At 28.9% G+C, this 26,786-nt stretch overlaps 1 protein-coding gene across 2 annotated transcripts in view; it reads right to left on the bottom strand.

Moving 5' to 3' along the window:
- LOC107454609 (genetic suppressor element 1) overlaps positions 1 to 26,786 on the bottom strand; it is a 125,519-nt gene that overhangs the window by 29,415 nt on the left and 69,318 nt on the right. For both annotated transcript variants that reach the window (XM_043049975.2, XM_043049976.2), the window contains exon 2: positions 12,894 to 13,124. In XM_043049975.2, the coding sequence (XP_042905909.1) occupies positions 12,894 to 13,124 (231 nt within the window). The remainder of the gene's footprint in view (positions 1 to 12,893; positions 13,125 to 26,786) is intronic.

Below are 26,786 nucleotides of genomic sequence, written 5' to 3'. Positions count from 1 at the left end.
CTTTCAGTTGAAACGCACATTCCACTAACACGTTCACGCCGGGGTGACCCACCGGTGGGTCACGCTAGATTGTCTCATCGGGCGGCGCACCGGGGTAAAAATTGGTAACAAATAAATTTCATTTTTTAGTTTTTTTCCGGGAATAAAAAAATCCATGACTACCAATTGTTTTTAACGGATGCAATTTTTATATTGAATTGCTTCTTCGCCGTGATAAATTTCCCTACAGTAAATTATTAATGCTGGGAATAGATGAACTCTTCCCGAATATTGAAATAGTTCTTCTACCAGTATTTTCTCTCTTCCGTCCCGCTTTCAGGCGCAACATCCGGCGTGAACATGTTAAATAATAGCTACCGTCTACTCCAGATTTTACTTGTTCATTTGTTTATTATATTTCAGTTGTATTAGGATTTTGCGTAACTTTTCCGCAGCAAAGTGCGATATATATTATCAACTGAGTCCTTAGATGGAAAAATCTAAGTCAACAGAAATCTTTAAATTAAATTCTATTTAAAGAACAGAGTTACCATCTTTCCACGCTTTTTGTAAAAATTCATTCCAGTGGTAGCTAAGTTTATTTTTTAATGTATTATTTTTTTATTCATTTCTCATTTTCTACATCACTACATATAAATGATTTAAAAGCACATATGCAACTCCACTTTGTAGCAGCTCTATCGTGGTGAAGTTTTTGAAATGTTGGTAAAATTACCAAAAATTATGAGAACATTGGTTGTGAAATGTCTGAGACGCTATAAAGTATTTTGCTATAAGTGTAGTAGTTATCAGACATGAAAGAATAGTAGATGAAGATTCGCACAGGCAACTGAAAAGGAAAAAAAAATGCTGACTTACACAATTCAAAATTTTATTAAAAGAAATTAAATTTAGCAACTCTTTAAATGTAAGTCATAGCAGTAGTTGCAACTGAATAATAATTAAATAGAAAATAAATGAGTAAAAATTAATTGAATTTCTACCACTTTTTACATTTTTCATCGCCTGTGGCATCCCTGTGATTGCGAAGAAACGATGACTCTTGGAAGTAAATAGTTTTACATTATTAGTGGGAGGTAATATTTTTGAAATAAGTGTGCTGCCAGACTGGCTACATTGCACCGGAAATGTCTAACTGATTTTCGGTTCTATATTTTTTATTTAAAAAGTGATTTTTACTGCGATTTCGATGAAATAATTTTAATTTATTTTATAACAGAATTTAGATTAAATTTTTGACAAATATTGAAATCAAAACGAGATATTTTTTCAACCAACCACGTAATTTTTATTTTACTTCCTATAGGAAAAAAATCCTCTATGAAAAGCTTTGGAAGGATATAAATTTTCTTTAAATGATATTTTTAGTTTTGTGTTTTTTTTTTGTTGTCTGAATGTACAATTTTTGACGATTGTAAATTTTTATTCAAATGTAACAACACTTGTCTGCTCTTTTAAAAAATAGCACATAGGAGAATAAACATAGGACCTAAACGGATCGAAAATGTCGTACCATTTCCTACGTAGCAGAGAAGAAAGGCCCGTACTTGAATGAATTTTAAATCTTGGTTTGTAATATATATAACTGAATTGAATAAAACTGTAGCTTGTAGAGAGAAAATAATTGCTGATTTGAAATAAGCGACGTCAAAACATATAAGATCAGCTCAAAATTCTCATGCAACAAGTAAAATGTTCCTTGGTGCCATCAGGATTTGTAGAGGACGTTAGGTATTTCTACTTAATCGCATCCAGAAGCATAAATACATGCAAGCGGATGCCTGATCAAAACACGAAAAAGACATATGCTCATCCATATTCAGAAGTGACAAATTTCAACTTTATTAAAAACAATCTATCAACTTTTAAGTGGTATTGTATTTATTTGAAATAAGTTACGTTAAAATATCTAAGATCCGTTCAGTATTTTTATACATAAAAAACTAAACAAAAAATTATACCTCAATGTCATCAATACTTGTAGACGCAGTTTTGTTATTTAAAAAATATTATTTCTATTCAATTACAGATTTGAAATAAATGACATCAAATTATCTAAGATTAGTTAAAAATTCTCTACCATCAGGACTAGTAGATGAAGTTAGGTACTCTTTATTGCATCCACCAGCATAATTACACGCCAGAGGATGCTTGATTGGATCCAAATATAAGAAATCGGCACACGTTGGAAAAATTTAAATTTTATAACAAATAATTTATTAATTTTTAAGTGGTTATGTAAAAATTTTAATTTGAGATAAAATTTAACACTATAGGATTAGACCTGTCAACTTTCTACTCTTTTGGAACAATTTCTTCTAATCGTTTGTAACTAATCGTTGGAGCAATTTCTTCTAATCTAATTTATTTATTTTTCACATCACTACGTGTAAATGATCCAATAGTTCCTTTGAAATACCTCTTTGTTCCAATTGTTTTGTGGCGAAGCTTTACTACGCTCTGATACAAGATTAAATTTTTTTTATGTAAGTCTTTAAATTTCAACTTTTAAATTAAGTGGTTGATGTTAAAACCCACAAAAAACAGCATTAATAATTTTTATAACAAATTTACCTACTTTCATTTTAGAGTGGACCGCAAAACACTTATTTAAAAAAGATTCTTAACTCTATTTTAACCAGAAAATTTCTTTGTAGATTCATCAAGAATGGTGCCAAATATATATTTTAATTACATAATATTTTCTGCTTTTGTATTGCAGTTGATTTTGAGGAAATGGCCCTGTACTGTAATCAAGAAAACTGTTGAAAGTTGACACACCATGTTTCTCTTTTTGCACCAAGTATTCTCTGATTTCACCACGTATTGCAGTAAAGTTAGTTAAACAAAATTTGACAAAAATCCGACATCTATAATCTCATGAACATAGCTAAACTGTTAAGTACCCTGTCCATAGTGAACCAAATATTTTTTTAAAAAAAAGGAAAATATTTTACTTTTGTAGGAAGTATAATTATTTTTTGAAATTGCTATTCTAACAGAGCAAGTGAAATGCCCCTTGAAACCACCAAAAAAGAAAAAAATTTTTTTTCCTGATTCAGTTTCCGCGAGAATCAGTCAAAAAAGTGTTTTGACTTTACTCGTGTGTTGTAAAGAATTCCTCTAGCATTGAGAATATATATGTAGAAGTTAAGCATTCAGAAAAAATATCTATGAGCATAAAAAAAAAAAAAAAACATAGCACTCATACCTAATGATTGTATAAACGTAAAATTTCGTCGTCTTAATTCCGAATTCGATGGTTTCCATTTTGAATTAATTTTTAAAATGCTATTTCTCCTATTCTAATTATTGTCCACTACTTGACATCCGTTGCCGTACGCAGTACCAAACAATACATCGGGGTACTATTCAACTGCATAGCTGCCAACTCTTCCGGTTTTCCCAGAAGATTTTATTTCCATATTTAAAGTGGTAGCGAAATTCATGTTATTCCGCTAAAGTTTTTGAATTATAATAATAATTATAATGAGTTTGGCTACCACTACGTATAAATAATTACAACAGATATATAAAAGCATATTAGTCTATACGATAGCGAATGCAACTCTTCCGAATTTTCCGGAAGATTTTGTTTTCATATTTAAAGTGGTAGTAAATATATACTATTTTTTCTTTTATAAACTTAATTTTTAAATGATTTTGAACACCACTATTCTTACAATAATTAAGCACATATATTAATATGTGTTACTATCATTGTTGTCAACTTAAGTTTGCTCATATACAACGTATTTGTTTGCTTAAAATTGAAGTTTTAATTCCATTTTAATACCACTGGGAAAAATGATAATGGAAGGGATTAAAAGTTGGCAGGTATGCAACTGATATCTAAATTGGCTTATATAATGTTTATAGTTTGAAAATGAGGTTGTTGACAGCAGGATTGCTCGTGTTATGCTGACGTCTTTAGTGCTTGTGTATGGTACTTAGGACAGTGTCCGACAAACAGAAGTAACCGGATTATATTTGGATGTTGCATCGATAAGATAAGATGTTGTTGAAATATCATATTGAAATAAGTAATATTGCAGTGAATGACTTTGCTGTGAAATGATGTGTTCACTTTTTCAATGCAATGACTGAGTTGGAGAAGTTAAACTCTCTGTTCCTTATTAAATACCAAGATAATTAAAAAAAAGCATTCTAATATAAATATCGCAATGCTCCTAAACAATTTCAAAATTGCTAGTATTAAAGCTTCAAAACGTTTTTAAACTTCCACTCCTCCTTCGTTGATCCAAATTTTGTATGAGAAAATATGAAATTATTTTTAAAAGCTTGAAGCTCGATATTTTAAATCGGGCCAACAGTTTTGCAGAGATGCAAACTCCTCAGCTTTTTGCAAAAGTTTCAATAACTTGGTATTGAGTTAAAGAGTAAAACTTGCAGAATGAGGATAATTACACCCACATTTTAAAAGTGTCACCTCGAGACATTTGCAATAAAGTTGCTTTCATAAGATGCCTTGATTTTTTGATAGGTAGTAAGGTAGTGGTGAAAAATTTACTTAATATATAATACACAAAAATAAAAATAACTTCAATTTCGTTACCGTTTCAGTTTCGTTTCTTACATATAGCGGAGCAAGCTGGCATTACTGGTTTTGTTATGTAAAATGTTCCAAAACTTTTGCTCTTAAACGAAAGATTGTTTCCATAGAGTTAATAAAGAAAAGTCTAACCTCTTTTGTCTAGACCCTGTTCTTAAGTATTGCTATTCAAACTTTTGCCACGACTTTGTTGCTGAAATATCATAGTGAAATAAGTAATGTTGCAGTGAATGACTTTGCTGTGAAATGATGTGTTCACTTTTTCAATGCAATGCTTGAGTTCGTCTACTTTTATGTCTTTGTGCATATTTTCGTTAGTCATGTATCTCTATGCGTTTAGCATATGACGTAATAATTTGTTTTGGAAGATATAGATTTTGTGCTTTTGGAATGTAGTTGTGAGGTATAAGCGATGTGGGTGAGGTATAAGCGATGATCGTGCATAGGCACATGATATAAAGCGGACTTTCGTTCCAGTTTCTCTAGAAAATCCAAAAATATGGAATAGGAATAAGTTTTTAAAATGAAGTTGTCATTAACAGAACCGCTAAAAGAAATGTTTGTTTGATATTACTGTTAACGGGAAACACCCAGATATAGCAACAAGCAACCTTAACATCTTCTGACCTGATATTATCATTTTGTTAAAGAGGTAGCTACATTTTGAAAAATATGCATACTTAAAAGTATTCATATCTGCTTTAAAAAGTAATTTCATTTCGTTCATTGTGAGTTGAAAAATTCGAAAATTATCTTATAGAATTAATTGAGTTAATGAAATTTTCAGCAGTTTTGAGAAAAGTTCTTCACCACATTTTTAATTTTTTCCAAGTTGTGGATATTTTGGTTCTGAAGAGGTTAATGGTTCGAAGAGATTGCATCAATATGCTGATTAATTATAACAGATGATACTTTAAATTTATGTATTAGAGTCACTTGTTCACTGCCACTTTACAACTTCCATGAATGTTTTGCAACATTTTTTGTTTCCTGTCATAAAACAATTTTTCAATCTCCTAAAGGTTAAATTATTCTTTTAAACTGACTTTACTAAATAGGATTCTATTTATTTGCGCACTTGCTTTCCATATCCAAAAATTCGACGTATGATTCTGCTATGTAATCACTTGAAAAAATAGCATTTTATATTAAATGTTTACAGCGATGACGATTTCAGAGATGCTAATTTGCTCCGCTTTGTAAATCATAATTTTTTAGTGGTAAAGAAATTTAAGCTATTTTTAGTTATGTATTTTTCAAATTCAGTAATTTATCATCCACTACGTTTTAAAAAAATTTAAAGTATCAAATCAAATGCAAGTTTATAACAGTTATCTCGTGGTCACTTTTTTCTGAAAAACAAAACTATTTCTATCCAATAACTGATTTGAAGTAAGTGACGTCAAAATATCTAAGTTCCGTTCAAAATTCTAATGCAACAAAAAATAAAGCTACTCAGCGTCATCAGGATTTGTAAATGAAGTTTTGTTCTGAAAAATAAAACTATATAATTATAGATTTGAAATAAGTGATACGCAGGCGAGATTAGGTCCTGAGAGACAAAACTATTGCTATCGAATTACAAATTCTGAAATTAATGATATCAAAATATTCCTTTCAAAATTCTAATGCAACAAAAAAAATTATTCCTCACTGTCACGAGGACCTACAGATGAAGTTTTGTCACAAAACTGGTTTTATTAATTGCATCTGCCAGTCCAATTAAAGACAAGTTGATGCTTAATTATATAGCAAAAAGTATTTTAATATTGATTGACATCTGCCTATAAATTTAAATTGATGAAAAGTAATTTATTAACTTTTAAGTGGTGCAGTAAAAATTTTCATTTGAAACTGAATTTAGCATTAAGATTAGACGTGCCAAGTTTCTATGCTTTGGAAAAAATTTCTTCTAATCGTAGCTAAATTTAGATTTTAATGTATTGTTCTTCATTTTGTAAATTTAATTTACAGATATTTTTCACATCACTACGTGAAAATTATCTAATAGTTGCTTTGAAATGCCATTTTGTGGTGAAGCTTTATTATGCTCTGACACAAAATTAACAAATTTTATGTTCTTCAAATTTCAACGTTTGATTTAAGTGATAAATGTTGAAATAAATAAAGATAGCGTTATGGCATTAATATTTCTTATAACAGCTTTACCTATCTACATTTTAAAGTGGACTGAAAAACACTTGTGCACTTTTTCGCTACAAATTTTCACTAATACTTGCTCGTTGTCGCTTACGAACTCCCGTGAATGTCACGTAATAAATTTTGATTTTTTTCGTAATTTTTTTTTTCAATCTCCAAAAGGTTAAATTATTACCTTAAACTGATTGCACAAAAAAGAATTCTATTTGCTCGCGCAATTGCTCCCCACATCCAAAAATTCCACTTATGATTCAAAATAAGATCTATGAGCGAAAAATATTAATTCTGCTTTGTAATAATTTAATAAAATAACATTTAATATACAGCGATGCCATCCTGCACCACTTTATGAAAAAGTATGTTCAAATGTTAACGAAATTTACTTTATTTTTAACTTAGTTTTTAGAAATCTTTCCACCACTACTTATCAAATTCGAAGTATTTAATGAGATGCAACTTTATTGCTCAAAAATCGTGGTCAATCTTTTAAAGAGTGGCGTACTTGTCCTTCTTCTGCAATTTTTACAAGTTCAACTCGCTACCAATTTATAAAACCTATTTATATAATTTAAAATTTATTAAAACTTGCGCAGATAGCGGCGCAGTTGGCATCCCTGCGTATTTAATATCATATCAAATTTTGTGAGTTCGCAACCTGTAATGTAATAATTTCATTTACCAAATAGCAGATGGAATAGATCCGGAGCACTTGCAGGGAGCCCTACTTGCTTCGCATTGCGAAAATATATTTTCTAGTGGTAACGGAATCTAAATAATTTCTTGTTTAGTATTTTTTATTTTACTTATTTTTCCACCTCCGCATACCAGAAACTAAAAGTATTATATCAGTAGCAACTTTGTTGCAATTTTCTCGTTTTGACACTTTTAACACTAATGATACCAACACTTAATAGATACCTATTCCACCATGGGTCAAATAATCCGAAATTTATGTTTTCTACTTAAATGTATGAAATATGGATGTCAGAAAGGAAATAAAAATAACCAACATAACTACCAATTGTTTTTAACGGATGCAATTTTTATATTGAATTGCTTCTTCGCCGTGATAAATTTCCTTACAGTAAATTGTTATTGTTGAGAATAGATTATTAACTCCTCCCAAATATTATCTAATATTGAAATAGTTCTTCTACCAGTATTTTCTCTTTTCCGTCCCGCTTTCAGGCCTGCTACAATACGATAGACAATACGATAGACAATATGTATCGATAAGCTTATAAAACAAAAAAGGTTCACAGGGTCAAATGACCCGATGTGGTTGACAACGGTATACTCAACATAAACAAAACAAAAAAAATATAAAAATAGTACAAGAACTGTAGATTAATTAGTAATAAAAAGTCATAAAGTCAAATTTGCAGAAGTAATAAGATGATACGCGCATTTTCATTGCAAAAATTCAAAATGGGTCATTTGACCCGTTATGGTATTATTAGTGTTAAAGAGCAAGCGTAGTTTTCCGTACTCTACAAGTATTACTATTTAATTTACTACCAATTTATTAAAATTGCTGCAGAAAGTAGGGCAGTTGGCACCTTTGCAAACAGGCGTATAAATTAAATCGGGATTATGTGGATTATTATGGACACGAGGCTAATATAGAAAATTAAAATATTTCTGTTTTTCAAAAGATTGCCGCATGTCACTTAAAATGCAAAAAGTGGTGACCAATAAAATTCAAAATTTTATTAAAAGATATTAAAATGGAAACTTTTTATAATATATTCAGGTATGCTACAGGTGACTAAAATGTAAAAAGTGGTAGCAATTTAATTCACGTTTGTTTATTTATTATCTATTTAATTAATCAATCGTAACTACCACTATGACTTACATTTTTAACTGCTGTTTTTTAAAACAAAATTAAAAATTGCATTTTCATTCAATTGTAACCAAAATAAAAATGCAAGAAAACGTAGCTGTTATTAATCCCTTCGAGGATGATTTTCCCCTGTGGTAGTAAAATGGAATTTAAATTGCAATTTTAAGCAGAAACATACACTGTATTTTGAATATGCTTATGCGGACTACCAAATCAGTATTGCATATTATTATATATGCATACCTGCCAACTCTTCCGGATTTTCCGGAAGATTTTATTTTCATATTTAAAGTGATAGTAATTATATACTATTTTTTTCTTTTATAATCTTAATTTTTAAATGATATTGATTACCACTATTTTTACAAAAATTAAGCACATATATTAATATGCGGTACTGTCATGGTTGTCAACTTAAGTTTTCTCAAATACAACGTATTTGTTTGCTTAAAATTGAAGTTTTAATTCCATTTTAACACCACTGGGAAAAGTAATAATGGAAGGGATTAAAAGTTGGCAGGTACGTATATGATTTGATTAATTTTTGTAAAAATAGTGGTGGGTCAAAAAGATTATAAATTAAGTTTATAAATGAAAGGAATATATAGAAAGCATACATTTTACTACCACTTTAAATACCGAAATAAAATTTTGCGCCAAATGCTTAAAAATTGGCGGGTATGTTAATCCTTTTTAATCAAATTTAGAATTGTATTAGTCACCACGTTTGGCAATTTTAGTCACTTGCGGCAACCCTGTATATAATTTTCAGTGCTCTATTGAAAGTGTAAATATGAATAAATTAAAATGTAAGTCACAGTGGTATATACAATTTATTAATAAAAAATTATAAATCAATAAAAATGAATTAAGTTTCTACCACTTATTTCATTTTTAATCACTTGTGTTAATCCTCGTATTAATCACTCAATTCCATGTAATTTGTAACATATTAGTAAACACTTTCATGCGAAGTTAACACTTCGCTGACCGGCAAATTTTCTGTGTAACGTAAATGGAATTAAAACATTATAAATAAACTTCAAAAAATTTTAATCATTATTCAACTCCAAATACTTCTTTATTAAAAAGGCTTAGGTTTGAATTCTTATTTTATCTCTTGTAATGAATTTTATCCATTGATTGAGGTAAGTATTTATTGAAGTCTATTTTCTTCAAAAACGTTGAAATATTGAAATTCTTTATGTGGTATACCTCTAAAATGTTTTGCTCTACGGATATGTGTCAATTTGACACGATTGTAATTTAGACAAAATTACGAGCAAACATCAATAATAAATAAGAATGTACCGACAATACTTCGATTCGTTATCTCAAATGAAGCAAGCGATAAACAACTGTTGCCAATAAGCAATAATAGAAAGAACAAACGCAGAATGTCAATTGATGTCAGAGTGTCAGATTTTGAAGGTTTCAGTTGCTTAGAGTATTGAAAAATAAAATACTAGAATATTTTATAAATATATATCTCATATTTTCATTTTTTTTTCTTATAGGATATAATTACACTGCTTTCTATGTGCAGAGGTGCCAACTGCTCCGGACATGCCAAAATAATTAAAAAACGCCAAATAACTATTAAGTATATTTTGACAATATTAGGTGGCGAATTTTAAAAGCCTACAAATTATTTCGATAAAGTGGTGGATAAAAATCTAATAAATTGAATTTATTAAATATTTATTGGTATATATATGTATTCGTTCATGCGTCAAATTGACGCGTGCTCGTTGAGATAGGTATATAAGAAACGTCCGTAAACCTAGTGCAGAGATGCCAACTGCTCCGGACACGCCAAAATAATTAAAAAAGCGGTAAATAACTAAAGTAAGTTTTACAAATTTTTTATTATTTTTGCTTGCCTTTTAAAAGGCATTGCATGACATAAGTACTATAAAGTGCTGAATGACATAAGCCTACGAATTATTTAGAAATAGTGGTGGATAAAAATCTACTAAATTGAATTTATTAAGCCAAGAATCACAATTGATAAACTATCACTTTAAAATATATATTTGCTGTCCGGAGCAAGTTGGCATCTCTGCTAGTGAAGTATTCGTTCGTGCGTCAAATTGACGCGTGCTCGTAGAGATAGGTATATAAGAAATNGTTAATCCTTTAACACTAGGTTTACGGGACGCGTCATTTTGACGCATTTCGAGTTTTGTAAGGAAAATTACAAAACCCGTTTGAATTTTTATTTTATCTCTTGTATTGACTTTTATCCATTGATCGAGGTAAATATATATTGAAGTCTACTTTCTTCAAAAGCGTTGAAATGTTGAAATTCTTTTTGTGGTATACCTATCTCTGCGGATATGCGTCAATTTGACGCAATCGTAATTTAGACAAAATTTTGAGTAAACATGCAAACATCGCATCAATAATAAATAGGAATGTACCGAAAATACTTCGATCCGTTATCTCAAATGAAACAAGCGATAAACAACTGTTGCCGATGAGCAATAATAGAAAGCACAAACGCAGAATGTCAATTGATGTCGGAGTGTCAGATTTTGAAGGTTTCAGTTGCTTAGTTCGAGTATTGAAAAATAAAATACTAGAATACTTCATAAATATATATCTCATATTTTAATTTTTTATTCATATAGTATATAATTACACTGCTCCGGACACGCCAAAATAATTAAAAAAAAACGGTAAATAACTACTAAGTATATTTTTCAAATATAAAGTGGCGAATTTTATAAGCCTACAAATTATTTCGAAATATTGGTGGATAAAAATCTACTAAATTGAATTTATTAAATATTTATTCGTATATACATGTATTCGTTCATGCGTCAAAATGGCGCGTGTTCGTAGAGATAGGTATATAAGAAAAGTCCGTAAACCTTGTGTTAAATTTTCTACAATTTAAATAGTTGGGGGGGGGGGGAAACACCAGACAAAAACCGGAGATGATAACGAATCTGAATACTATATTTATTTATATTAAATTTCAAAAATTTTATCCACCAGTAAAATTTAAATATTTAAGTTATTTTATAATCAAGCACATTTATAATTGTTTAATGCATAATATTTACTTTTTATTTTAATACTTAAAGATTCACTAGCGTGACTTAAACGCAGTCACGCAGAGTGAATGCAATGTCAAGAGTAAGTTTCTTTACTCAGTGGAGAAAATATTTTCACTGTTCCAAAAGTGGTGTTAAAAAAATTTTTTATTTAGCAACTTGTTTTAGCAATTTTTTTTCAGTCGACTCTACTCGATCTGGTTATTTGTTTTCTGTTTAAAAGTGAATAATTTGTAGTGTAAGTCATGATGGTAGTTACGGTAGAATAATTAAACAAATTAAAAAATATATATTATTGAAATTGCGTTTCTAGCATTCTTACATTTTAAGTTTAGCATCCCTGCTAGTGAATATGCTTACTATGTATTTAGTAGGTACTTTTGGTATGTGTTTCTTTAATTGATGGTCCCATAAAATAAGGTAATTAGAGTAATAATTTCTGATTTTTATCCAATCACAAAATCGAAACAAATTACTAAGTCAATATTGATAACTAAGAGGTAAATAAACACACTGAAACTTTACTTCATTAATTCAAATTGGAAAAGCGCACAAGGCAGCTGAAACCAAATTTGTATTATATAAACTAGAAATAAGACATAAATTCTTAATAATTAAATAAAATTAAAAATAAAATATAAATGTGNTTAATTCAAATTGGAAAGGTAAGCTCCTGTGTGTTTGCAGGCAGTGTGTCCCCTGATGAAGTACTGTTCGGCAAACACACATTTATATTTTATTTTTAATTATATTTATTTATTAGGAATTTATGTCTTATTTCTAGTTTCCGATTTTTATTAATCTGAGGGGAGTTTTTTGGTGTAAGGGTACTGTGCGTAAATGAATATGTGAAACTTTGACACAATTGGTCGGAATTTTTCGCAAAAGAATAAGTGACACTTTGACTCAATTCCGCGGTATTTTTCGCAAATGAATAAGTGAAGTTTTGACACAATTTGACGAAACTTTTCTCAAATGCATAAGCGAAATTTTGACTCAACTTGACGACATTTTCCGCAGATGAACAAGAGAAATTTTGATACGATTTGACAGAATTTTTCGCAAATGAATACGTAAACTTTTGACACAATTTGACGAAATTTTTTGCAAATGCAAAAGAGAATTTTTTATTCAATTTTACGACATTTTTGACGATATTTTTCGCAAATTAATAAGTGACATTTTGAAATTAAAATAAAATTTTATCACCATTTACTTAGAAGTAAGTAGTCTAAAGAATAGTTTAACTGACCAGTAACAGGATCCCCAGCTTGCTTGGCAAGTTTTCGCAGTGCTGCAGCAAAACTGGAGGTTCTAGAAGCTGAGTTGAAGGCGAGATTTGTGTTGTCGTAAGATGGAATGTTGGGTTGAGGTGGTACAACTTGGTGAAGAGGTGATACTGCAGCCATTGTTCTGGGTTTTTGTGGAGTACTGCAGGGATGTTGCATTGCAAGGGGTGGCGGTTTGCATCCATGGGGTAGACCTAGAAGGTGGAGAATAGGTACAAGTTATTCACATTATTCGTTAAATTAAATATTTAAGAAAAACTGCATTTTTTTTCGAAATTCCAAAGAAAACAGCTACACTAAATCTCTCTGAATAACTAATAATTTAATGTTCATTTGCATTATACTTACTAGGTAGTTCAGACAGCTTACGCAACGCTAATTCATGATTAAGGTTACCTATGAATGAAGTTACAAAATAACACTTTTGCTACATAAACCCATATTTTATTCAAATCCTTAAGCGTCCCCTTAATGAAAAATTTTGAAAATATTTCTCCTTGTTAACCTACGGATAAATGTAAGCCTGAAATTTCCTTATTTATTCAGCGACAAATTACTATTTTCTTATAATTTTTGTTCCATCTTATTCATTAAAATTGATTCTGCGGCCGAAAATAATCTGAATAACATTGGGCTCGTCGATAGAAAAATCTTCGTGTATTAAATAGTGATTGGTTGACGTTAAATTTGTCGGGGCACAAAGTCCTCCAAGTTTCCATGACAAATCAATACTTCTGTGGGTGGTGAATAGGGGATTTATCGTTCTCCAGTTTAGGTCAAAATTACAACCTGTGGATGAAAGAATAGAGTATGAATGAGACCTCTCTGTAAAACAGGCAGACTTGTGCGTGGTTGAAGTCGTATTCATGGCCATAGATGGCGCCACTGAAGAACAGGGAGCCCATCATCAAACATGAATGTTGGTATTGGCATGAGTAACAACAACAACAAAATAGACTCTATTGAAAGGGATCCTTTAAATATAGGACTTAAAATACAAGACCCTCGAAATATAGGACTTGGTTAAATAAATAGAAAGAATGTTCTCAAAAGTGCAGTCAAGAGGAACTTTACAATTTCAGTTTGCAAAATACTTTTTTTTACATTTTGCGCTTATCGTTATATTCCTGGTATCAATTACGTGATTTAAAACATTTTTGAAAACAATTTGTAACCTATTTCAACCAAAGGTGTTCTAATGCAGAATAGTTTTTAATAATTATTCTTTAATAACATTCTAATGATGGTTGATACATCCGCTAAACTAAATAATTTTAACGAATCTATTTATTAACTAATATTAGATACGAAATCTTAAATAAATTTAGTTATAAGGTATAGAAGTATTCAAAACACTTTATATTTTGAATTTTTTTAAAAAAATTTATAGTTAAAAGCAATATTATTCTTTTTTTTAACATAAAATAAACTTACTTTCTTAAATTGTTATTTTTAAAGAATTATTCAATGATTTATTTGGGTTCGTTATTTGAGAAATACGCAGCTACAGAGCTTATAAAAATTTAATAAAATATATTTCAAAATGTTTTCGATCATTAGTAAATTAAGTAATAAAATGTTTTAAATCATTATTTGATGGAAGAAATTAAATTCGTATTTATGATATTTTTCAACAAAAAAAATAATAAATAAAAATGTTTTGAGATCTGGATTTATTCAACTTTTTCCTATTTAAGTCAGAAGCCTGCGTCTTAATTATTTTGTCTAATTATAACTTATAATTTTTTAAGGTGTAAATCATAAATTTAATGAAACTTTTGAATGCCTATTTTATAAATTCTCATGACTCACATTAACATTTATTTATACCCCTTTGTTATTTTATAAAAATGAGTAAGAATAATTTATTTTTTTTTTCGATAAGTATTCAAAATCCTTATAATAATTCTAAGCACCGGGGGAAATAACGTTGCGTTATTTTGATTATTCGAAGAGCTGAACCGCATATCACAATGTAAATTTTATATTTTCAGTATGAAATCAAATCAAAAATATTACTATTATGAAAAAATATGACGGGTACCGATACATTTTATTTTGAAACAAAAAATGTTTTTAATTAATATATATTTTGTTACGATATCTGTAATGGTAACGAAAATTAATTTATATTTTTATTAAACTTATTTAATTTAAATTTTATTTTAATTCCACTGTTCGTTTGATTGCCTTATTCTTATACTTAAAGTATAGAATTAAACTATCACTAATGAATACGAATTACAGTTATTAAGTATATTATAAATGGATATAATTTACAATAATAAAACTATCAAAACCACATATGGCTTTTATTTATAAAATAGATGAATATGAGCTATAATTATATATACTATTGTGAAGAAATAATAAAGTAAAATTTATAAAAAAATATTTCTAATAAATAGGAAGGACAATAAAACTATAATGAATGAATTGGAATTATACTGATATTAATATAAATTTTTTAGAAATAATATTAATTATAATGATGAAATATTGGGTGATATGAGATTCTATTATAATGAGAATTATAATGAAAAAATATTGGGTGAAAGATGAGAATGAATAGCTATGATTAAAATATAAATATTGACTATATTGATCTAATGGATGAATATAAGTTAAATTGATAAAATTTATGGATATGAATTCTAATGATTTGAAACTTTATTAAATCTACAAACCATTAGAAAAGTAAATATTTACATAAATAATATTCTAGACTCAATAGAAGTTAACATTCGATAATGACTCGAAATGCCATGTGAAAAAACAAAAAGGGAACAGCCCAGACCACAATTTAAGAATCGGCAACAACTACTATATGGTGCTTTAGGCTTAGAATGAAAAACGATCCTGAGCTTAGATCCACAAACAACCACATTTCTAGAAAATCCATTTGTTCTCCGCATCCCGTTCCCATGACAACGGGAATCTCGCCTGCTTTGTTCTTCATCACTTTATCCCCCGACATTCCTAGGAGGAGAAATGGAGGAGGGGTTAGGGTACTAATAAGGTGCTTTTCACGCTGTCCTGGAGGTCAGGATGTTAGTGGTCAAGTCTGCACTCAATTTTCTCTCTGAAGACCTCATAAAATGCTTTGATCATTATTATTACCCTCTTTCGGGCCTTTCTTAAGAGGAAGACTTATGTTGCATGTCTATTTATATCTATCGATTTCTTTTTCTATTTATTTATACATATGTATAACATGTGTCTTGAATATTAATAAGACATAATGAATTAAATAAAAAATATTGATTCTTTACTTATTTTTTTGAGATAGTCATTCTTAAGAGGAAGACTAATGTTACATGTCTATTTGTATTTATCGATTTCATTAACCATTTATTATTAAATGTGTGTAACATGAACAAAGTTTATTAAAAAACAAAGTTAATTAAATGAAAAATATTGGTCATTTATTTATTTTTTGCTTAGATTTAGAGACTATATTTTTTGTTTATAAAGAGCATCACAATAAAGTTTTTGATTATAATTTATATTTTAATAGAATGGACATCATCATCACGAAACCTTGATCAAGAGCCTACTCCCAATTATCAAGTATATTATTTGAATTATTTTAATCAAGTATATTATATTGCAATAATAGACTGAAAACGTAATTGAAGTAGTTATGTGTGCAATGAATATTTCATTAGTGATGTGATTATTTTTTTATTTTAGTCCGATAGATATCCTAGCTTCCCAGATTACTTAAAGCGAGAGCCGATTAACACTTTAAGGTTAACCTGATCTGTTTATTTTTGACCACACTTGGAAGCCTCCCAGAATACTGTAGAATCTAGAACTGCAGATAAGGGTGTCTACAAAATTTTAAAAAAAATATTGAGCTCAAATTTGCAAATCACCAAGTTGATTATTTTGATCTTACTTCGTTTTATTTATTTTTTAATATTTACCTTCCTTAATGATGAGTGGACTTCCTAATTAATCAGAAATTTATTTTCACCATAAAAAATATTAGCTTTATATAATAAGCAAAATACTTTTCTTAAATCTTTAATTTGCAATAAATTTCATCATTCATTTTTCTATGTAAAATTAGTACGTACTCAAAACATAAAGACATATTTGTGATCTTTTCAAAGCAGAAAAATTTATAAGCGAATCTTTTAGTGTATTATTTAAAATATTTTCTAATTGTAGAAAAATATATAAAAAATTATATTTAAAACTAGTATATTTAAAGTTGTTTTAATACGCCTAAATTCTAGGGTTAAGATCGGGAAACAAATAAGGTAGTTGATGATTTTTAAGTTTGAAATCACTGAAATTACCTTGAGTTAAATATTTTACAAAGTTTGTTTGGAATGAAACAATAAATTTTTTCCACTTAAAAAAACTAATTTTACTTATAATTTAAAAAAAAAAACAGATAAAATTTTTCACCAAAATAAGTAAAAAGGTTATCTAATAATGAAATGCTATTTAATAAGACTTCCTTTATATCATCTTTATTTCCCAATTTACTTGCACATTTCTTTAAATCTATACATCAATAGAACCTTAAAATGTTGTGAAAATTTTAAAAATCGAACAAATTTTTTAAAATATTAATAAAATTAAACAAACCTTTATGAAAAACAGCTGCTCTCTTAGAATTTTCAAACAAAATAAGCGACATTTGGAGCACCAAGTAATACTCTATAATATTCGATCACGGCAAGTCTATAAATTAACCCTATCTATAGTGATGCTGAGCTTTTCATATCTGTACTATATGGTGCACGAATCATTGTTGACGCTTATTGAAGACGAGGAAAATCGCCAAAAGCTCGCCAAAAATGTTTGAATTGTCATGGAGAAACTAAAATATTCGTTTTTACCTAGCTATACTGTTGCTCCCAGAAATTTTTTTTCCACAAAGCGATACAAGTTGGCAACTCTGCTATAATTATATTTAACGAACTGCAAAAATTCAAACTGCAAATATTAATGTCATCACTAAATTCTACTATTTATATACACAATGTAAATAAAAAAATTCGTTTCTCTGTCACAATATCAAAGAATAAAATTATGTTTTATATTTGACTTATCATATTTGAACAACAACTATTGTCTGGGAACTAATACAGTGGTTCCTAATTCTTTTCGATTGTGGAACCCTGAATGATCGAGCTTCTTTTGTCAGAACCCTGAAACTTTATGGATAAATTTCATCAGCAATTGTGAATATATTAATTAAAGACCATTAATTATTTTTGAAAAACATAATTATCAATTTTTTTAATTATTTAGAAAATATTCAAGGAATGAGTGAAGGAGAAAGTTTTTTTCATTAAATCGTTTTATCAATACTAGACTTAAAATTGGTTTTTATATCCGGCAGATGAATTCACAGGTCTAATTTTTAATCCAGTCTAGTTTTTAGTTTGATTTGAATGTATGCATAAACTGAAAATGAATGAGCTGAAATACGATTTACATTAACATAAAAGCGAAAAAGGAAGAAAATAAACTTTAACCCATTATCGCCGACTGTCACAAATACATGCCAGCATAAAATCGAATGAATCAGGGTAAAAAGGTAAAACTGGTAACCAAAGTAGTTCTTTAGCAGTTTATTTGTGGGAGGGGTTATAATTGTTTAATTTATTTACTCCACCATTACTTAGTTCGAAATAAAATCATTTAGTTATACTTTGAAATAACATTGATTATATATATGATAAAACTAACAATAATCAAAGTAAAAGCAAAGTAAGTCTGNTCAGCAATTGTGAATATATTAATTAAAGACTATTAATTATTTTTAAAAAACAAAATTATAATTTTTTTTAATTATTTAGAAAATATTTAATGAATGAGTGAAAGAGGAAATTTTTTTCATTAATTCGTTTTATCAATATTAGTCTGAAAATTGGTTTTTATATCCGGCAGATGAATTCACAGGTCTAGTTTTTAATTTGATTTGAATGCATGCATAAACTGAAAATGAATGAGCTGAAATACGATTTACAGTAATATACAAACGAAAAAGGAAGAAAATAAGCTTTAACCCATTCGCGCCGACTGTCACAAATACATGCCAGCATAAAATCGAATGAAACTGGTAACCAAAGTAGTTCTTTAGCAGTTAATTTGTGGGAGGGGTTATAATTGTTTAATTTATTTACTCCACCATTACTTAGTTCGAAATAAAATCATTTAGTTATACTTTGAAATAACATTGATTATATATATGATAAAACTAACAATAATCAAAGTAAAAGCAAAGTAAGTCTGTCAATTAAGCAACTCTTACATTTAAGTTACCGCTTTTTATTTATTTACATTCTGATTTTGTACGAATGCTTTTGTGAATCACCCGTCCCCAAGGGGTTAAGAATAGTTATCAAAGAAACTTCTTCTAACTTAAAAATTTGGGTATTAGAAAAAAACATTCTTTTTAATTTTTTTCTTCACAAGCATTTCTATTAAATAGTTTCATTAAAAAAAATACAGAAATATTAAATAAATAACAGATTATTAAATATATACAAATAAAATTACAGATCTCTGAAAACATATCTAGCTTAAAAAAAAATCATCTCTGAACCCCCTTAACTATTCTGTGGAACACCATTAGAGAAACGCTCGACTAATAAATGTCTGCTGAAATTGCCAAATCATCGATACTGTGCCAAATATGGTTCACTTTCTTCCCCCCACCTAAAAAGACCCATCTCATAGCCTTTCAATGAAATGGCAAACAGGAGCCCACTATCACTGAAGTGTGGCATGAGTGCAAGAGAAGGATTGGGAAAAGGGAAAAGAGGGGTTAAAGTGAAAGGTTGATGGTTTGATGATGTTCGTGTGCGGGGGTGGACCTGGGTATTGTGTGCATGGCGGCGCCCAGCTGACCCTTGGAGGCTTTGTGACTCAGAGCAGGAAGTGGGGGATGGCAGCTGCTGCTATCAACAGTGGAGGTGCCTTTCCATTATGACATGGGTGAAGGGGGTGGGGTATGTGACTTGTTTTATCCAACAGAATTCCTGGTTCCTTGCTGATAAAACTATTCCCTATGACATGCAATGTTTGAGATTAATATTAACTTTGATGTCACCCCCCTAGGCTCACTGGGGAAGGCTTAATTTTTTTTTCTTCGTGAAAGGGGGTTGAAAGAAAAACAATTAATAAGTGACTGTTTATTCTTCAATATTTTGCCCTGGGTTTTTTATTTTTTTAACAATGGTATACTAAAAGCTCAGAAATAGTCCTAGCTGCTTATGTTTATGTAAACTCAAAAACGGAGTACCTACCCTCGGGTCTGGGGGCTCCTTCATCTAAATTTAGGAAAAATGCAGGGGTAATCCTAGCTGCCAAATTCATCCCAAAAACCTGATTTTCTTATTATTTCATTAAAATGGTAATATAGTTCATATTGCATTATTTGATTTTTTATCTATTTACCTTCTGCACTTCAAGTACTTTAATATGTTGTTTGAACTAACGTAAACATTAAAGCATTTAAATTAAGTAGCACAATATTCCTATACAATTTTTAAAATTCGCAAATTAATGAGGTTACTAGTTATTAAGATATAAAAGAGTGGGTCTCAGAGGTGACATCGAAACATACAAGGTTAAAGTTCATTCATATTAATTTTTAAAAAAAATTCATAAAAAAGCACTAATTTTTATTTAAAGTACAAAAGAAGTCGTTAACGTCGGCTTCAGGTCGCAATAACATGAAGGAAAAAAAACTATGTAGAAAGTGGTAGAAACTATTGTATAAACCAAGGAATGGATAACAGGTTTAGGAGGGGGTCAGATTCTCTTAAAAAAATTTTATAGTGGGGCTAAGAAAAAAAAACTAATAATCTATACGATAATTTTTATTAAAAATTCTTTTCATCTTCATTCACAGAAAAAAAACATATAAATTTTTAATAATCTGATTAATTTATTCTATTTTAAATTTTTGGCAGCTTAATTTTTCCATCAATCATATCAATAAATAGAATTCTCAAAAACTTAAAAAGTTGTAGTAATATTAAGTTAAAATTTTTTATTTTACTACCATTACATAAATTAGAATTTTTTTTAATAATTTTAAGTAAAAAATTATCTAGATCTGGAAAGTATGTATCTGAATATTTAGTTAAATTAAATAAAGAATGAAAGAAGAATTAAAATGAAAGAATGAATACTCAGCGTTTTTACATAATAAATTGCTACAATTTTAATATTTAATTTTCATAGTAAAAACTTTTGTGTTCATCATAACATAATAATAATAACATATCGATTTATTTATATCAATCATTTATCAGAAAATTTGTTCAAATAAAAATGGAGGAGTTAATAATTAAAAAAAAAATTCATTTAGTTTAAGCGAAATTGATCAACGCCTATTTTTATGGTGATTATCTTGTTACAACAAATTCTTGCCTTTATGCCTTCACGCCAGTAATTTGGTAAATTCTGGCATTTGTTCCATAAAGTTCCTTAACCACTAGTTTATTTTTCTCTTTATAAGAACAGCGAATTATATCAGTTTATTTTTTTTTAAAAAAAAGTTAGCTGGTACTTAGTTTATTTCCTTTTTACACATTCAAACTAGGAGCTTTATATTACTAATATATAAGAATGTACGGACTTGTTATGTTTCTTAATAAAAAAGAATAAACACTAGTAATAAAATATTTTTTCTAACAGTTTGCACTTTTAAAGAAAATTAAGGAATGATTATCAGAAAAAAAATTATAGTAGAAATACGCCAAATTATATCAGTATATAATAATATAAGTAATTTACAAGTAATAAGTGCATAAGTAATATAATAGTAATAGGTATATAATAGTATACAAGTAATAAGTATATAATAGTATATAAGTAATTTATAAAAGTATATAGTAAAATTGAGAACAAAAGGCAGGTAAACAAATATTTCAACTTTACAGTAAGAACCGAAATGTGAATAATTTTGATGGAGTTAACTAATATTTTTCATTTAAACTGGATAATTGAGTTTGTGTTTTAAAACAGCTTTAAAATTTTATCTAAGTTACAAACAAGATTCAAATTTTAAGCAATTAACGTACAGAGAGTCGTAGACTTTTTAAAGCTATTTTATCTTTTTTAAAGAGAACAAAAAGACGCCGAGACAAATAAAAAATGCTCTGGTTATTCATCATGGAGTATCTTTTTGAAAAGTGTGAATAATAAGAATAACAATTTATCTTCCGAGAAAAGAGCTTTCGTTGTCTTTAAAATGTTGTTTATTGATGGATATTTAAATTGCTAAATTTAGATTGATGGAGTCTTCCATGTTGTTGAAAAAATATCTCCGGCAGGAAATGAATCCTGGTCGATAAAAATCAAGTTTCTAAAAAAGAAAAAAAAAAAAGAGAGTAATATAAGTAAAGTAAAGTGAAGTGAGGATGAAAAAAATATCTTTTCGGAAAAGATTAGAGGATTAGGGAGCATATTAAGGCTGTCACAAGAAAAAAAAAGTGTTAAAACTTTTTTGGAACTATTGGAATTTTATCGCTATTATCAAACAATTAGGATTAAATTTATTTTCCATTAATCTGTTGTTTTGTTCAGGTAAATTTTATCGAAGATTTTTTTACAGGAAGTTTTAAGATGATAACCTACTTTTTTTTATCGATTTTTTTTATCGTCTCCGTCAAGCTCATTTTTTTGCTCAAACTATTTTTTTTTTTAAACATACTTTTGAAATGAGTTTATATTTTATTTCTAAATGTATATATATTAAAAAAATTCAAATTACATTCGGGATTTTTTACTTAATACTAAAATCAATTGCGTAGTTTTAAAATAATCAAAGTTTTAAATTTATGGAATATTGTTTTGCTTATAATATACTAAAATTTAGAAGTAATATTTCAAAATTAATTAAAAATTAGTTAATAATGTCAGAAATCGTTAACTAGGTTACGATTCATATTATACAATAAGCAGTTAGAAATTTTTGGAAGTCTTTAACCTGAACTATAATATAGCTCAAAGTTGCTGCAACCTTAATTGCAAAATTAAATCATATTATTGCGAAATTGCTCTTTTCTTGAACTTCATATAAACAATATTGTGGTTTCAATATTGTTTATATGGAATCATATAAACAATATATATTCAATTTTACCACCTTATTAAAATTCAAGCAGATCTGAATAGTAGCGATTTAAGGTACCGACAATATAAAGTTTTTGATGATATGCATGCCGCAGAATATTTTTCTTGAAATACAAGCTGAAGCAATTTTGGAAGTCTTACAATTTCAAATACATTTTGAAAATGTATTGTAAATTATTAGTTCCGGATGTTCGTTACATTCGTTCCTTAATGTAACTTTCGTTAAAGAAAAAAAAATCTATGAAACTTTATATTTTAAGAAAAAATACACAGTATAAAGGAAATAAGCAACAATTAAATGGTTACTTTTTAAAAGATGATTTAAAATATCCGAATTTTAATTCTATTGGTAGGAATGCATTAAAATGCAATTTTGTTAAAATTTAAATTTCAAAAAACCTTTATCTAATTCTCCAGAACCGACTTTTTTTTTCTTGTGATAGTGAAATGAGAATAATTTAACTAATAGCAACATTAACAGGCACGAAATATTCTTTTTATGCAATGGTACTACACTGTAAGAATTGTAATTTTAAAATTATGGTAAAATAACCAGCAGCAGTCTGTCCATCCAACTAACAGTAAAATTTACGGTAACGCACATTTTTTACCTTTACGGTTTTGAAACCGTTTACAAGTAGTATGGCTAAAAAAACATGAATACACTATACGGTTTTTAACCATTTACAACTAGCATGGTTTCAAAATCATAAAAAAGGAACTTAACTGGCCATTGGAGCTAGTTTAGCAGAGTATTGTATTCCAATAGTGCGGGATCAAAAATTGGAAAGTGCAGGACACTAGAAACTCTCCACGTATTGAAGGGAATGGAGGAAATATTATGTTTCAACCCTTGGACTTGAACCCCCGTTCTGTCTGTCATGAGATTGTAAGCATCTACAAGGAGCTAAGTGGCTTCATTAGGTGTCCCTAGTTGTGATAAAATTCTAGTTGCATAACCATATTCGTTGAAAACAGTTAATAAATGGTTTTTCTCATAGAAGTGTGAATACAATCTTGTCTACGGTTATTTGACCGTTTTGTTTGAATATAGTAAAATAACAATTAAATGAATAGTTTTCAAAAAAATTTTCACGATAATTTTCTAACAGCGTAAAAACTATTTTAAATTAGATTCATTAAGTAAATAATCCTTCATAAAAGCTTTAATTTTGATTCCACGTTAAATATAAAAATAAAATATTTTGCATATTACAAATCGATTGGCAATTTATGGAAATGCAATGTGGATTATAATGACAATATCATAGCAGTTGACATGCATCATTACGAGTTAAGGAGTTATGTTATGAACATAACAACCGATTTACAAGCATAACCTGCACGCAATTATGCATTTAATCGATACGTTCTACGATGAACACAAACTAATATATATTCTGGCACACTTGTTTCTGCTAGATTGGCATTTCGAATCAAATGATCTGTGCATGGCTTTGGTTGAATAGATGTATAATTCTGTTTGCGGAGTCACCATGACTTTATGAACTGATAATGAAATAAACAGGATATTGCTGTTGTTTATAAATTTAGTCGGCGACTTATCCTAAATAAATATTAACTTGATAACTTTTTAAACAATTCTCATGGATAAGGAAATATTGATTACTAATTATATATAGCTATGAAGTAACATAACGGTTTTTATTGTTTATTAATTTTGGTTAATTTAATGGATTTTAGTTTCATATCTTCAATAGTAACCTGTAGAAACCGAGTTTAGTGAAGATTAATTTCTTTTTTTTGATATTAGAATGCTTGCCTAATGGGCTGCATACTCACATAAATTATAATAATAATAAATATACGAAGATACGCCTTTTACTTACAAAACAAATAAAAAGAAAAACTTATAGAAATTTTATTTTGTAACCGTCGTTGAACAGTCTACCCAATTTAGGGCTTACGGCTACTAACTCCATAGCTGTGTAATTTTGAACACAATCTAGAAGGCAAGGGAACTCCTGGATCAAGTATTGGGAGAAACTTGCCTTCGTGGACGACTATTAAACGCAACTAAACCCCATTTGCATTACATGGTGAGGAAAACCATGAAAGCCTTCCACGGTTAGTCTGACTACAAGGGAATTCTAACCCATGATCCGTTCACCACTGAAGATACCCCGAGCCGGGTGTGGAATTCGAATCGACCAACTATCGCTGGGATCGATTCCGGGTCCGCTCATTGGGAGGCAAGTGCTCTATCTCCTGAAAAACCACGATTCTAACTTATAGAAATTTACAACATTTTACATTGACACATGAGTAATAAAGTTTTCTGGTAGAAAGATCAATAGAAGTGAATGGCTCAAACATAGAGCGATCGCTTGTGACAGGTTTGACCTAGGTTTAAATCTCAGCGATAGCTGTATGACATTTATATACTTCTCCATTTAAAAACCATAGATCTGATACAAAATAATCTCAGTAGTGGGTGGAACATGATGTAGAATCTTAAGTCGTGAGGCAAACCATAAAAGGTTTCTTTCCCCATTAAACACACGAATAGTTTTACTCATATAGTCCTTCAAGATGGCAAGTTTGAACTGAAAAATCCTTCAAGAAAGAACGGAAAAATGATAGCACTACGTACGATATAAGGATTAATTAACATCAATGTTACAAAAGATTACTTTTCACGTTTCATTACGATCTAATTATTTTCGTCCTTTAATAGAAACTGCAGAGCTTAGTAGAAAAAAATAATTAGTGATATTGAAAAATAGCAAAATTTTTCAAGTAAGGAAAACTTATTTAACACGTCTGTTAGTTTTAAAATAAAAATTAATTCTCCTGAATCCTTAAGTAACTTGTTTTGTGAAGGAAAAATATGTTTTGCCCTGCAGTATATAATTCCATACACATCAATGCTACATAAAGGCATCTTAAAACGTTCTTCCACTACGTTTTATTTAACATTTTCTTCAAAAACGTTACGTTTAACATATTTCCAGGTACTTAACATGCTCTTCCACTACGTTCTAATTAACCAATTATTTTAGTGCTTTCTAATTAATATCCTTTTGCATTACTTTTATTTATCACACCTTCCTCTACATTCAACTACTTTAAAACCAACATGAAAATCTAATACTACTATTTTTCATCATAAATCAGTTATTAAATAATACTGAAACCTGTTGTATTAAAATCACGATTACATCAACTTAATTTGTAAAGTTCACGTTTTCTATACCACAGGCATCAATTACATCATTTTCATCAGCGGCATCACTATAGAATAATTTCCGAGGATTAATATCTAATTCACTATCGTTTCCATTTCAATGAAATAATTTTATAATGAGAAGTGTTCGTTAGTTTGCTCTGTTCAAAAGAGTGATTTGAATGGAATAATGGATTGAAATTAGTCGTGAACGAGTTTCATTTGTATATTTATACCGTTTCAATTGCAATGAATAGCGTTTGAAAATTTGATGGAGTCCGCCTGCTTAAACACGCAACAATGGAAACAATGTCATTGAATCAAGCAGCGAATGCTGTTTTAATTTCGTGCATTAAATCTGCTTATCGTATTATAGTTTTAATCATGAATTTGAAATTTATGCCCAAGCAGTGACTGTTAATGATATAATTGTTTTTGAATTTAGTTATATATCTACTTATAGACGTTTAAAGAAATATTTCAAAAATTCGAAATTTTTTTGTATGTTGATGGAACACAGCAAAGGATTTTAATATATGTTCGTTAGTTTGCTCTG

Source organism: Parasteatoda tepidariorum, chromosome 6, assembly GCF_043381705.1.
Source record: "Parasteatoda tepidariorum isolate YZ-2023 chromosome 6, CAS_Ptep_4.0, whole genome shotgun sequence".
Lineage (NCBI taxonomy): Eukaryota > Metazoa > Arthropoda > Arachnida > Araneae > Theridiidae > Parasteatoda > Parasteatoda tepidariorum.
Note: the sequence above shows the minus strand (reverse complement) of the source record. Positions and strands in the feature narration are given on the sequence as shown.